The sequence below is a fragment of the Oratosquilla oratoria genome, chromosome 6 (genome assembly GCF_046742065.1).
Source record: "Oratosquilla oratoria isolate Oo_2021 chromosome 6, ASM4674206v1, whole genome shotgun sequence".
Taxonomy (NCBI): Eukaryota; Metazoa; Arthropoda; class Malacostraca; order Stomatopoda; family Squillidae; genus Oratosquilla; species Oratosquilla oratoria.
In genome coordinates this window covers 74,186,823-74,201,924 of record NC_134782.1, presented here as the reverse complement: position 1 = coordinate 74,201,924, position 15,102 = coordinate 74,186,823, and the positions used below count along the sequence as shown (strand labels likewise).

Genomic DNA, 15,102 nt, shown 5'->3' with positions numbered 1-15,102 from the left:
ACTCTAGGTACTTGATTTTCTTAGTACTGTGTTTAGATATTCTTGGAATGTATATACAAAGCTGCTGAAAACTGCACTTTAAGGACTGGGTGTTGGGGGCTACTACTCAAAAGTTTTACAACAGTGGAGATACAAAATTTAGGGAGCAATGACATGAATGGTCAAAAAAACATGTCTATCTTTAAGATAAGTGAAAACCAAATAAACCCTAAATTTCCTGAAGTTCCCTTGTACTTACCAGTGTGCAGCAAACGGTCTGCAGAGGTCCAAGTGGAATGGGACGTTTTTTATGTCTTTGAGGCGCACCAATGCCTCGATGTATATAAATAAGGCCCATAGGACCACTGTTGGCATACACACTCCTCTTTCTGTTAAAGACAAGATATTATATCATCTCATCAAACAATATTCCAACCCACTACCCCAGCTACATTATTTTTTCTTAATATTCACTTTTCATAACCACAACAATTTAGAGGATCATGACATGAATATACTTCTTGAACATTCATGAAGAAATAAAAAGAAGAAAAAACAAAATAAAACTAATGACAAATAAGGTATAATTCAAAAGACAGCATGGCATATTACCTGTGTGCCAAACAAACTGCACCCAAACATATGTAGATGCAGCAAAAAAGAGCCAGTTAACAGGAATGAAGAGGAGGCAAATCATGTCCGATGTGAGAGCCATGCAGACAAACAGTACTGAGAATGCCTGCATAGAAATGGAATTACATAAATAAATTGTTTGCCTGTAATCTCTTGACATTGGTCTTCAAAAATTTAAAGAGAAAGAGAGAAAGAGAGAGAGAGACAAAGATAGAGATAGAAAGAGTAAGAGATAGAGTGAGGGAGAGAGAGAGAGAGAATAATGGGGCAACAATACAATTAAAAAAAACAGATATACAAATAACCATTTTTATTCAGAACACTAATTCTATACTCACAAGTCCCTGGTAACGGAAGGAGTCGTAGACACTACGGAGAAGTAACCAAAATGGCCACAGGTACTCAAAGCGGAACTCGAGGAGAAAATCTGCTGCCAACACCAACAGCCATACCACCAAGAACCTTATGTACACAAATGAGCTGAAATTAGAAAAAAAAAAAAAAAAAAAAAAAAAAAAAAAAAAAAAAAATCTTTTTCTTTTTTCTTTTTTACTTCACCATGGCTGTTCAATGTGCACATGGATGGGATGGTGTGGGGACAAGAAATGGGTAAAGAAAATGAAGAAAAATGGAAGGTGAGCTAGATGTTATTTGCTGACAACAATGCACTTGTGGCAGGGTCAGAGGAGGGATTAAGGAAGTTAGTGACAGAGTCTGGAGGGTATGCAATAGGAGAAAGTTGAGGGTAAATGTAGGTAAAAACAAGGTGATGAGATGGCAATGCACTGGAAGTGAGTCTTGAAGGAGAGAGGCTGGAGGAAGTATAGCTTTAGGTATTTGGTGTCACATGTGGCAGGAAACGGAGGAATGGAGGTAGAAGTAAATTGTAGATTGGGAGAAGCAAGTAAATGCCTAGGGGGATTAAAAATTATGAGAAATAGGCATTTGGGAATGGATGCAAAGAGGAGACTATATGAAGGGGTGATTGTGCTGACTGCACTGAATGGGCCAGACTTGGAATTCAAAAGTGGCAGAAAGGAAAAGTTTAATATGTTGGAGATGAAATGTCTGAGAAGTATGGTAGGGGAGAGAAATGAGGAGGCGAGGAGAGCTGGAGTGGAAAAGGAGATGGCAGATAGGGCTGATAAAAGATTATTGGGATGGTTTGGACACATGGAAAGAATGAGTGAAGAAAGATTTTTAAAAGAGGTGTGGAAGGCAGAACTTGAGGGGATGACTGAGGATGAGATGGAGGGATGGGGTGAAAGAGGCATTGAGCAAGAGGGGAATGTCTATGTATAGATGATGCTATGATGCAAGGAAGGGAGGGGGTGGGGGATGGTGGTGTAGGAAGTGGTTATGTATGATATTTTGACACAGCCTAAAGGGATTTCTCCCCCATCTTCTCTTCTCTCTCTTTTTTATCTATTTTTTTTTTTTTTTGCATGAGGGGACAAAGAAAGGGGGGGGGGGGGTCACAGATTAAGTGAAGTGTTCTTGCTACATTGCCTCTGACCCAGGGCAGTGGACAGGATACAGGGATGACCCATCATCCATGAGGAGCTAAGATGAGAGGAAGGAAAGTAGGGTGTATGGGAGTGGGTACTTGCCTTTCGACTTGGCTACCACTCTTGCAAGAGGTAAAAGCCCTTGGTATATAGACAGATTTCCTTACCTCAAAGACTAAATCACACCACATTCAGATGGTTCCTTACTTTAAATTGTTAAATTAATCCTATTACCTGTAAAACTGCCTATCATAAAAAAAGACACCCTATCAAATAAATGCTTATTCTTCTCTAAAGGACTGATTCATTATTCACCTAATTTATTCTATCTTGGAATCTCCACAGGGAAAAATGCTCAAATTGGACTGTAACGCATCCTTATAACTCATTTCCACTTAACATTTTGGATTCATATCCCAAAAATACCTTCTTGAAAAAAACTATCTATATCTATATAATGAGGGCTTTTTCCCCCTTACCAAGGAGGCAGCTAAGTCAAAAGGCAAGTGCCCACTTCCACCTATTCCACTTCCATCCACCACACTTTCCTCCCTCTCATCTTAGCTCCACATAAAACAACAGGGCAGGACTCGCAGTGATGTGTATAAACTGGACAAATTTAGATTTAAGAAGGAAATAGGCAAGAATTGGTTTACTAATAGGGTGGTCAATGAATGGAATAAACTTAGTAATCATGTAGTAGGTGCTGAAACTATCAGTTGTTTTAAAAAACAATTAGACAACTTTATGGATGGGGATGACAGGTGGTGATGGATACGGAGCTGCCTAGTGTAGGCCTTATGGTCTCTTGCAGTCTCCTTTATTCTTATGTTCTTATGGATAATGGGTCATCCCTATATCCTGCCCACTGCCCTGGGTCAGAAGCAATGCAGCAAAAAACAGTACATCCACAGCAAGGCTATTTCATCTAATCAGCGACCTCCTCTCTCCATTCCCTCATGCATAATATAAGAAGACAGGGAGAACACCCTTCTGGCTGTGTCAAAACATTATTCATACATAACCACTCCCTAACCCCATTCTCCACTCACTCCTATCTCCTGCCTACTCCCTTCCTCACTCCACAGCCCTTTCATCCCATCAATCTGTCTCATCTTCAGTCGTCCCCTCAAGTTCACTCCCTCCACCTCTGCCTTCCACACCTCCTTTACTAATCTTTTTCACCCATTCTTTCAATATGTCCAAACCATCCCTACAATCTTTCATCACCCCTATATCCTTTTCTACCCCAGCTCTCCTCCTCACTTCCTCATTTCTCATTCTATCCAATCTTGTAACCCCTACCATACTTCTCAGACATTTCATCTCTAACACATTCAAACTTTTCCTTTCTGCCTCCCTTAAATTCCAAGTTTCTGCCCATACAGTGCTGTCAGCACAATCACCCCTTCATACAGTCTCCTCATTGCCTCCATTCCCAAATGCCTATTTCTCATGATAATTTTAATCACCCAAGGTGTTTACTTGCTTCTCCTTTTCTACAATTTACTTCCACATCCACTCCACCCTTTCCTGCCACATGTGACATCATATACCTAAAGCTATCCACTTCCTCCAGCCTCTCTCCTTTCAGACTTACTTCAAACTTACTGCCATCCACTCCCCTTGTACATCTCATCACCTTACATTTACCTTCCACTTCCTCCAATTGCAAATTCTCCCAACTTCTGTCACTAACTCCCTTAACCACTTCAATATGACTCACATTCTCACATGCAGCATCGGCTGCCATATGTAATTTGCATCACACTACTAGCATTATAAAATATAAAGTCACTGCTGTGTTACTCATTCTCTTTTACCCTGAGTAATAATAAACACAGCAAATGTGATCAAACCAGTTCACAGAATCTGGGGTAACTCTTGTACATATATATACCAAAGGCTTTCTCCCTCTTACAAGGGAGGTAGCCAAAAAGAAAAAGGCATAAAAACTATGTATAACTACAATATATATATATATATACATACATATAATCAAGGTGCTGACACCGGCATCCTCACGTACTCACTCGCATCTCATGAAGCCTACGTAGGCATCATCAGCAAACAACAACTAGTCCACTTCCCACTTTTCTCCATTTTCTTTAACCATCTCTAGTCCTCTGCCCATTACCCTCGCCTTTACCTCCAGTGCCACCCCATCCATGTACACATTGAAGAGCCATGGGCATGACACATCCCTGTTACAGTCCCACCTTTACCTCACGCCACCCACTCTCTCCATTTCCAATTCTAACACAGGCTCTACTGCTCTTGTAAACTCTTGACTGCCCTTAACAGCTTTCCCTCGATCCTATACATCTGCAAAACCTTCCACAGTGCCTTCCTGTCTACTCTGTTATAAGCCTTTTCCAAATCCATAAAGGCCCAAAAAACATCCTTACCTTTTCCTAAAGCTTTCTCATATATCTACCTTACCACAAAAATCTGATCCATCCAAACCCTACCTTTCCTAAACACACTGTGTTCCTCACCAGTTACACACTCTGTTCCTCTCCTAATCCTCTTGATTAAAACCCTCCCATATGCCTTACCAATTACACTCAACAAACTGATCCCTCTGAGAATACTGCATTTACATTTGTCCCCTTTTCCTTTGTAAAGGAGAACTATACAGGCACTCCTCCAGTTGTTCGACACTCTACTCTCCCTCAGACACACATTAAACCTCACTTGCCAGTCCACTATTACTGTACCTCCCTTCTTCAGACAATCCATACGACACCCATCTAACCCAGGTGCCTTACCTGCTCTCATCATTTTCAAAACTACTTGCACCTCATCTTTTCTTATTTCTCCTCCATTTTCCTCTCCCATCACTGTCATTTCCTTTGAATCTCCCACTGTTACCACCGATCCCTCCCTATCATTCATCACACTCAACAGCTCTGTAAAATACTCTGCCCATCTTCCCCTTATTGCCTCCTCTTCTATTAACATCTGTCCATCTGTGTCTTTTACTTTTCCTTCTCTACTTGACTCACCTCCCCTTCCTCTCTTAACTTCCTTCTTTCTGTAACATCTTTTTATTACTTTAACAAAACTTGTCATACTCATTCTATATCCTTTTGCTTCCTTTACTTTTCATTTTGTTTTTTCTTTTATCATTGTACCTCTCATATGTTTCTCTCACCTTACTTTGCAGGTCCCTGAATGCTTGCTTCTTCCCTTCTACTACCTTCTTCACTTCATCATCCCACCACTCACTAACCTCCCTTTTATTCCCTCCCATACTCCTTGTTCCACATACCATATTTGCACACCGTGTCACTCCCTCCTTGAAACACCCCCATTCCTCTTCCACTCCTAGTTCTGCTCTATCCTTCACCACCTCCCAATCCTCTCTCAGCTTCTTCTTGTACTCCTGCTCCTTTTTGTTCTCATCTAAACAGTTTATTCCTCTTATCAGAAAGAGAAAGAAAGAGAGAGAGAGAGAGAGAGAGAGAGAGAGAGAGAGAGAGAGAGAGAGAGAGAGAGAGAGAGAGAGAGAGAGAGAGAGAGAGAGAGAGAGAGAGAGAGAGAGAGAGAGAGAGAGAGAGAGAGAGAGAGAGAGAGAGAGAGAGAGAGAGAGAGAGAGAGAGAGAGAGAGAGAGAGAGAGAGAGAGAGAGAGAGAGAGAGAGAGAGAGAGAGAGAGAGAGAGAGAGAGAGAGAGAGAGAGAGAGGTGAGACTGAGCAAGAGCCAGTTGGAGAGAGAGAGGGAAAGATAGGGGGAAAAGAGAGGGAGTGAAAGAGGGGTAGGAAAAGAAAAAAGAGAGGGAAAAAGAGAGGGAGGGGAGAGAGAGATAGAAAGAGACAGAGGGAAATGAAGAGGGAGAGGAATGGGAGTGGAAGAGGGGGAGAGAGGAGTGGGAGATGGAGAGAAAGTTACAAGAAATCTCATTACCTCCAAAGATTTTACATCCCATAATACCGAGGAGGTATCATTAAAAGGTTACTGGGGATTCATAATAGTACTAACACTAATGTGTGTACCACCTTGTCCAACCATCTTTTGAACTGCTCAACTGAGGAACTGTTTATCATATCCTTTGGTAGTTTGTTCCAAGTGTTGCAGATTTTATAGGTAAAAAAGTCACCAATCTTAGCACAAGAGTAATAAAACGATGTGGGTCAGGAGAGAGACAGTGGAATAGAGAGAGTGAGGGAGAAAGAGAGGGGAGAAAGAGAGGGAAGAAAGAGAGAGGAAAAAGAGAGGAGACAGAGAAAGGGAAGAGGGAAAGTAAGAGAAAGAGAGGGGGAGAAAGAGTGGGGAGGGAGGGAGGGAGGGAGGGAGAGGAAGAGAAAGGGGAGAGGTACTGAGAGAGGAACCAAGAATGAGACAGTCAGGAGAGGTTAAAGGGAGGAGGAGGGAGAGGATGGTGGGGAGAGGGGTAGAGGGGAAGAGAGAGAACAAAGAAAGAGGCTGAGACAGAGAGAATAGAGAAAAGGCAGGGAGAGGGCAGAGAGGGGGCAGAGAGGAGAGAGAGAAGAAACTGGGAAGAAGAATGGATAGGGAAGAGGAGAGAGAAAAAAATGACAGATGGGGGCTGAGAAAGTGGGATGGAGAGAGGGGAAAGGAGAGAAGTTGGGGGAGATAAAGAGGGAAGAGAGGGTCATGAAAAGGACAAGGAAAGGTGGAAAGGAGAGAGGGGGAGAGGAAGAGAGGGAGAAGGAGAGTGGAAGAAGGAGGGAGAGGGAGAGAGTGGGAAGAGGAAGAGAGGGAGGGAGAGGGAAAGAGAGTGGAAGGGAGAGATATATTAATATCTAATTTACAATAACCAGCACTTATATTCTTAGGGACAATACTGCACCAAAGAGGTGGAGTCACTGATATGTTGAAATAATGACTGAAAAGATGGGTGGCAGATTGCAGGGACTGAAATTAAAATTGATCAGCAATTTCCTTGGAGTGGAGATTAGTCTCCAATCATAAAAGAATGCTGTGTGGTGTTCATGTGTTGGATTGTCAACAAGGCCCAAAATGCTGATTATATAAAACTAGGTGGTTATACCTCACACTGGGAGAACTTTGTGAAGAAAATAATGACCAAAGGGAGACATGAATAAAATAGCAAATACAGAGAGGGATAGAGAATGTATGGGGGAACAAGAATCAATATATATATATATATATATATATATATATATATATATATAATATATATATATATTATATAAATACATATATATATATATATATACATATATATACATATATATATACACACACACACACACACACACACAAATATATATTTATATATATATATATATATATATATATACACGAGTATATCATTATGTAAATAACTACAGAGTACATGATTAAATCAACCAATGGACATTTCTAAACAAAATAAAGAAGATACACATTAAACATAATTTTAATATGAAGCATGAAGAGGACAAGGAGCAAAAACAATGTTAAAAATAAAAGGAAAATGAAAGAAAAGTAAGTCAAGAGATGAAAAGGGGGAAGGGAAGATCATACAACCAGAACATGAGAGAGGGAGAGAGGGAGAGAGAGAGAGAGAGAGAGAGAGAGAGAGAGAGCGAGAGAGAGAGAGAGAGAGAGAGAGAGAGAAAATACCCACACACTCAAATGACTACCTACTGCACTGTAAGTAATGAACACATGTGGCCACAGGCAAGGTCATTCCTCTTGAGGACTGACATTACATTACGGTGTGAAAGTTCTGAGCAACCAATGGAGAGTTTTGAACTAAAATAAGTTACAGGATGCAATAAGTACATCCTCTCCTGTATAATGCAACTAGGTAAATGCAATTGTATCCCTTTTCCAGGAAAGTTCATAGTTAAATTCAGTAAACATGTACACACATAATTAGGTAAATACATGAAGATAGGTATGATAAATGGGAGAGTAAGAGACAGGATCCCATAAGTGTTACTCTTTTCCTGTATACTACAATTAGGTAAACATAAACACACACACACACACTCACTAAATTGTAGTACCCAATATATTCATATACACATCTGGAAATATAAAAAATGTGGGACCAACTCTTGGTACCCGCAAATGGTGCACTTGTATGATGGATTAAGATAAGAAGCATCTCTCTGACACCCACCTTCAAAATTTATTAACACCCTCACCTTCGAGAGATGCAGCCTAGAGATGCTGACACCCCAGGTACCAGAATGTTATTGACTTCAACTACATTTACTCCACATTCCCATACAAAATGAACTGACAATTGGCAATGGCTCCCCCCTTACTACTACAAGCTAATGATAATGAAACTCTCACACATCTACAATAACCTACCACTTACACTGCCACCCATACAAAAACCTACAAAATTATATCATACAACAAGTACTCCAGAGTGAGTACCAGACTCCTTTAGACATCAACCTTCCTACAACATTAGCATGAATGTATTCTGGTCACCATGCAGCTTTAATACAATACCAATACAGAATAGGCTTGGACACTACTGGAGTACATATTGGTCCCATCTGGTAACCTTTGTTTTCTCTCCCCCACCTTTCTTTGGCAAAATTAATTACCAACAATTCCTTGCTTAGTCTACTCTATTCTATAAACCAAAGGCTTTTTTCTCCTTAGGCCTACCTGGAAGGTAGTCAAGTCAAAAGGCATATCACCACTCCCACCCACCCTCCCCATCTTTGCTACTCATGGATGACTGGTCATCCCTGTATTCTACCCACTGCCCTTGATCAGAAGCATTGTAGCAGGACACAGCAAGGCTGCTCCACTCCCTTCCCCTTACTTATTCAAATTAAGTATTATGAATTTTTGATGATAATAACTTGGTGATAGTAATTTACTTTGTTGTGTTTAGCATGGAAGGTGTGGGGGAAATAACTGTGTTTGGAAACACTATAGTTCAAGAGAGCCTAGGCCTGACCAAACAAGATAATTGCCCCAGATGTAATCCCCCACACAGAGAACACTAAACACCTCATCCTACATTACTCCACTTTTGTGTTACCTAAACAATATTACCAAGTGACTCATGGGCCAATACGGTGGCCATTGCCGAGTAACTGCCATGTAGGAGAGATATGGGGCAACAGATTAACCGATTGATTCAGCCATACTGAAGATGACATGTTTTTACTCCTTTCTTCTTTAACCTTTCACCCCTCTGATGGAGAAAAAATGGGCTGTTACTTGACTTATTATATGATGCTAGAAAAAGTAGACTTATCCATTACTAGACCAATATGATGCTTTAAAAGTTTTCTTCCTCAGCTTAAGATCAATCAATTTCATTTAGCTATAAGTAGGACAATCAACTGAGGATTTTAATACTATTTAATCTGACCCCTTCACTACAATGATGTTCCCGAGATATTTTGTTCTCTGAATGCCACAGAATGTTATTCAGGTGAGAGCAAGAACCTTGCTTGAATGGGTTAAAGAAATCTGCCAACCATGTAACAAATGACTAAGACACTTTCCTACTTATACACTAGCATGTATTAACTAACATTTTAAGATTCTGTTTCATGAATCACCTACATGGCATATGCCATATTGCAACAAACCAGTTTAGTGTATCCTTGACATAAGCTGACAGTTCTTTGGTTATAATTTTTCATTGCAATCTTTTACAAGCTTAATCTAAATGACTAAGAGTAAGAGTACAAATTCTTGCTAGATGCAATTCAATAGCATACCTGATAATATTTGCCATGTAACTGACTTAATTTTCTAATGTTAGTGCTTAATTATCAATAATTCTAATAATGGAACAAAATATAAATTCACAACTATTTTATTTTGAAGACGATAAACATGTCAGAATTATGTGATGTCAACAATGCAACTTTTCATTATTGTGGTGAACTAGAGCAAATTCAATACCTACAAGTGTAAATTCTCACACAGTTAAAAATCAATTACATAGTACAGAACCTGTCATCACATTGTATCATCACAACAGTAATGTTTACTTCACAAAAATGCAACAAACTTTCTGGGTTTCTTACATTATCATATGTAGAGAGTGAACAAGAATGAATTACTATTGTTGACATCAACACTCGTAACCTTTATGCAACCATTACCTACGCTCACGTCAAGGGTACACAAGTAATATACATTAGTAATCCTGTTAGTGTAACCAATAAAAATAACGAACATATGCACTCGCAAGCCTTCCCCAAAAAGACAGTATCTTTACACACTTTATCTACAATTACACCTTCGGGGCACTGTGAATGAATTTCAAATGTTCTGCTACAATTCAAAGGTACGGATAAACTACAGGATAATAATTAATATTGTTTATTTGCACCTAACATTGGATCGTCATCTTGAACTCTCACCTGAGGTATCAAGTGTCTTGTTTCCTCAGTCTCCACGAATGACACCCACATAACAACCACCAATACTGCCTCTCTATTAAAACATTCTATTATATTGTATGCAATGTAGATGAATATTGTAATTCAACAATAGTCAGCCATATTTAAGATGCCTACCTTCCGTAGAGGCCTTCCCCTATTTTGGTCCGCTTTGACGGTCTCCTGAGCTTGGCACAATCAACATTTCTCCTCTTCATTATTTTAGCTTTTATTTTTCTACTCCATATATGCAGTACACAGACCTACACTCGAATAACATTTATTAAAATTTAAGAATTCTTAGTCCTGTGCACTGTTGTTTTGTCAGCCATCTACAAATAATAGGGTAGCAATCCCTATTCATGGAATGCATATTACTTGATGCTCTCTTGTTTCGAATCCATTCAACAGCCTCTTCGAAACTCTAGTCTTCTTCCTCTATCGTCTCTAAACCTGAATGAGAAATCCTACATGCTTTTTGTGTTATTTGTCATTTATTTCTCTAATATGGCAAAAGGAAATCAGGCCCAAGCGTTGCGCACGCACAATATCTAAGAGGCACGATATTAGGAAATCAACATGGTCATAACATGGTAAATGTTGATATCGGGAGAGAGCATAGTTACATTTTCGTATCCTAGGAAACGTACACAATGAACCAACATCTTATGCGGGCCACATGCCCATACCTTACAGGTGCGACAGGGATAAGCAAATGTTATATTTATTTCGTGAAAGCATAAATTGGTTCGAATACAAAATAAGTACCGGTAGTTACATTGTACTGGCGGAGTTATTTGAATATAAATAAACTGACTGGGATAAAGTTAACTACAAATAATTTATACTGTATATAACTATGTTTATTCAGGTATCAGCATAGTCGATCAAATTAATTTCTTTGACTAACCCTTTTCGCCTTGCAATTCTGGTTGACGCAAGACAATTTTATTCAGCTTAGGGAAATACCAATTCATATATATATATATATATATATATATATATATATATATATATATATATATATATATATATATGTACAGAATTCATATTTAGCGTGATGATCATTATTTAATTCTCGGGTATATATGTAATTATAAATTTTATAAACATAAACGGATACTCCAATTAGCTTCAGTTTTGTGCAACTGAGAAAATGAAACACCTTCGAAATACGTAACTTTAAAACTGGACAAAAGTATTTAATTTAACATTACATATCATTTAAGAGGACTGATGGGAAGAAAAGCAACAATCCTAGTGCGAGATAAAGTAAGCGGGGAAACTGGTGGCGTCCGTAGCAACCAGACGAAAGATGTACACAAAGGGAGGAAAAAAAAAAAAAAAAAAAATCGATATGGCATTATCACCATCGTGACATCCTGCGTGCTCGGCAACAACTCGACCGCTGTTTCTTCCCTGTATTAAGATTGAAAAAACAACAACATTCTATTCGAATCTAAAGTTATCGCAATTTTACACAATGTTGTAAAAATAGGTATACATCTCTATTTCAGTATCTGTGAGTGTGTGTGTTTAACCGATGCGTTCACATACGGAATTTTATTATTATTCGATGTTTGAAGTAGGATGCAAATCGAGACCAGCTTTATCTAATCATTTCGAAACTGCTCGAAATAAGATATCGAGATAAGAGCACACAGGGACCTGTTATCTATACTACACAAGCGATATGATCCGATAGTAGAATCCAAGCCAACTGGAATCCTAACGTCATCGCTCTTAAAACATTACGTTATCTTTAGTGCTTCATCTGTTACCTATAGCATTTTTCAACTAATAAAAATCGTACGTCATGTCCCACATTCTTCTTGCTGCATGATAAATTCTATTAGTACTCAAAACAAAGTTCCTCAGTCTCCAAAATTCATCACAACGAATTTGAAAATATAGAAATAGTTAAACTTAGGTACTTTATATATATATATATATATATATATATATATATATATATATATATATATATATATATATATATATATGAACAACCACAATGCACTTTAATTCTAAGCCATCAAAGGCCAGCATGCTGAAATTGAAATCACATTTCAATGGGACCTTTCGCAGTCAGGCTCGTAGATGCCTATTAACGCAAGATCTATATATACCAGGTCTAACCACTTCCGACCGAATTTCGAGAGTGTTGGCGCAGCGGGCCCGTGACATCACCTGGCTGCTCAAAGTGGGGTTCGCGGGTCCCGTCGCTGTTAGTTGAAGCTGGTTCGTCGTGTGGATATGTCGCTGCCTCCGCTCGCACCGCTCCACGCAATTAGTTATATTCTGACAATGAAGATCTATATATACCAGTATATATAGATCTTGACAATATGGCTTATTGTACCATTAAGGGTTGTGGCTCAAACCAAAAAGGAATTAAGCCAAATGTTAATTTTCATCGTTTCCCTGCAAATACATGCACATGTGAACGTGTACACATATAAGCACACACGACGATATCTCCCCGTAAAATACAAGTATATAAACACACACACACACATATGTGAACGTGTACACATATAAGTACACACGACGATATCTCACCTTCCCGTAAAATAAAACTATATAAATACACACACACACACACATCTTATTAATCATATGACTCGGTGACATAATCGGTCGAGAGGAAGGCAAGGTCAGGGTATCAGCGGTACCTGGTTCGAATCCTATCCAGGTTTAATGTTTTTTTTTTCAGTCTCGCTGCGCTTCGAGTCGTTACTCCAACTCTCGTGGGCGGGGAGTTGGAGATATGTGTGCGTTTAAGTTCATAGATCGGACATACGAGCTCTGAGCTCTCTTCCGGGAGGGAAATAGCTGTCGATCACGAGTCCAATACGTGATCCAAAAGACCAAGATGAATCACAAACACACATGTGAACATGTACACATATAAGCACACACGACGATATATCCCCTTCCCATAAAATACACACACACATATGTGAACGTGTACACATATAAGTACACACGACGATATCTCACCTTCCCGTAAAATAAAACTATATAAATACACACACACACATCTGATCACTTACATGACTCGGTGGCGCAATTGGTTGAGAGTCAGGTATAAAACGGCAAGGAATCAGCGGTACCAGGTTCGAATCGAGTCCAGGTTTAATTTTTTTTTTCAGACTCGCTGCGTTTCGAGTCGTTACTCCAACTCTCGTGGGCGGGGAGTTGGAGATATGTGTGCGTGTAAGTTCATAGATCGGACATACGAGCTCTGAGCTCTCTTCCGGGAGGGAAATAGCTGTCGATCACGAGTCCAATACGTGATCCAAAAGACCAAGATGAATCACACACACATGTGAACATGTACACATATAAGCACACACGACGATATATCCCCTTCCCATAAAACACACACACACACACACACACAATCAAAGTGGCATTTACATACCTGGATGAAGAAATGGTGAGGAAAATCCTAATCACCCTGATAAGACCAAGATTGGAATATGCAGCAACAATATGGTCACCAAGTACAAAAAAATGTATAAAAAAACTTGAAAGAATACAAAGAGCAATTACAAAACTGGCACCAACACTCTCAAAACTATCATATGAAGAGAGACTACAAAAACTTGAACTACAGACACTAGAGCAAAGAAGAGAGAGAGGAGATTTGATAGCTATTTACAGAATCATGAAAGGCATAGAAATTACTGATAGAGAGAATCTGATAAAATGGGATGACAGAAATACAAGAGGACACGGAAAGAAAATAAAAAAAGACAGCTATAGAAGAGATTTGAAAAAGAACAGCTTTCCACACAGAGTAATAGACAGTTGGAACAAGTTAGATGAGAAAGTGGTGTGTGCAAAAACAATACATGAATTTAAAAATTGTTTAGATAAAATGAGAAATGAAGACGGGATCCCACGAGCATAGCTCCCCTTCCCGTAATATACAACTAGGTAAATACAACTAGGTAAATACACACACACACACACACACACACACACACACACACACACACACACACACACACACACACACACACACACACACACACACACACACACACACTGATAATAGCAATGAGCTAGAGAGAGAGAGAGATAACGGGGGGAAAATATAATAGTTCCAGTCTTCCTTAGCGTTTCACAGTTTTCTTCAGTGTTTCACAAAGAGAAAACGGAAGCAGCCAGATGACGTCAGAAGCTGCGCAGAACGGCTCAAGCGGTTAGACCTGGTGTATATAGATCTTGTATTAGCGCTAGAATTTTCAATTTTCTCGGATTTCACGAGGCAAAGGGGTGACTTAGCTAATTTGGAAACCGATATTAAAAAAAAAAATACGATATAGATTGCTGCATAAATGTATTTAAAATTAAAAACATGACTCTTAATGCTATAATTTTTACTTACTGGTGTGTGATAAGGCTTTGTTAATTCAATTAGAAGATAAAACTAAAAATAGGTAATTATTTTTACTGAAGTAAGTATGGGCAGTAAAAATAAGAGGATGTTGATTTCGGTTTGTGCATTTTATCTGAGTGTTGAAAAATAATGGATATCACTGTCACGTCCTGTATATGAAGATAATCACTGAGATAAAATATAACAACAGTGGTGGCAGACGTTCGAGATGAGTTACGTTTGTG

The 15,102-nt window shown here is 39.1% G+C and overlaps 1 protein-coding gene across 2 annotated transcripts in view; it reads right to left on the bottom strand.

The window, feature by feature from the left end:
• Nucleotides 1-10,827, bottom strand: part of LOC143026631 (macoilin-1-like) — a 67,152-nt gene extending 56,325 nt beyond the window's left edge. The window contains exons 1-4 of one of the 2 annotated variants that reach the window (XM_076187351.1): nucleotides 10,606-10,827; nucleotides 951-1,092; nucleotides 592-718; nucleotides 239-368 (exon numbers count right to left, since the gene is read on the bottom strand). In XM_076187351.1, coding sequence (XP_076043466.1) covers nucleotides 239-368; nucleotides 592-718; nucleotides 951-1,092; nucleotides 10,606-10,685 — 479 coding nt within the window. In that variant the 5' untranslated portion in view covers nucleotides 10,686-10,827. The remainder of the gene's footprint in view (nucleotides 1-238; nucleotides 369-591; nucleotides 719-950; nucleotides 1,093-10,605) is intronic. The other variant, XM_076187352.1, reaches the window with a different exon arrangement.
• Nucleotides 10,828-15,102: the final 4,275 nt, after the last annotated feature.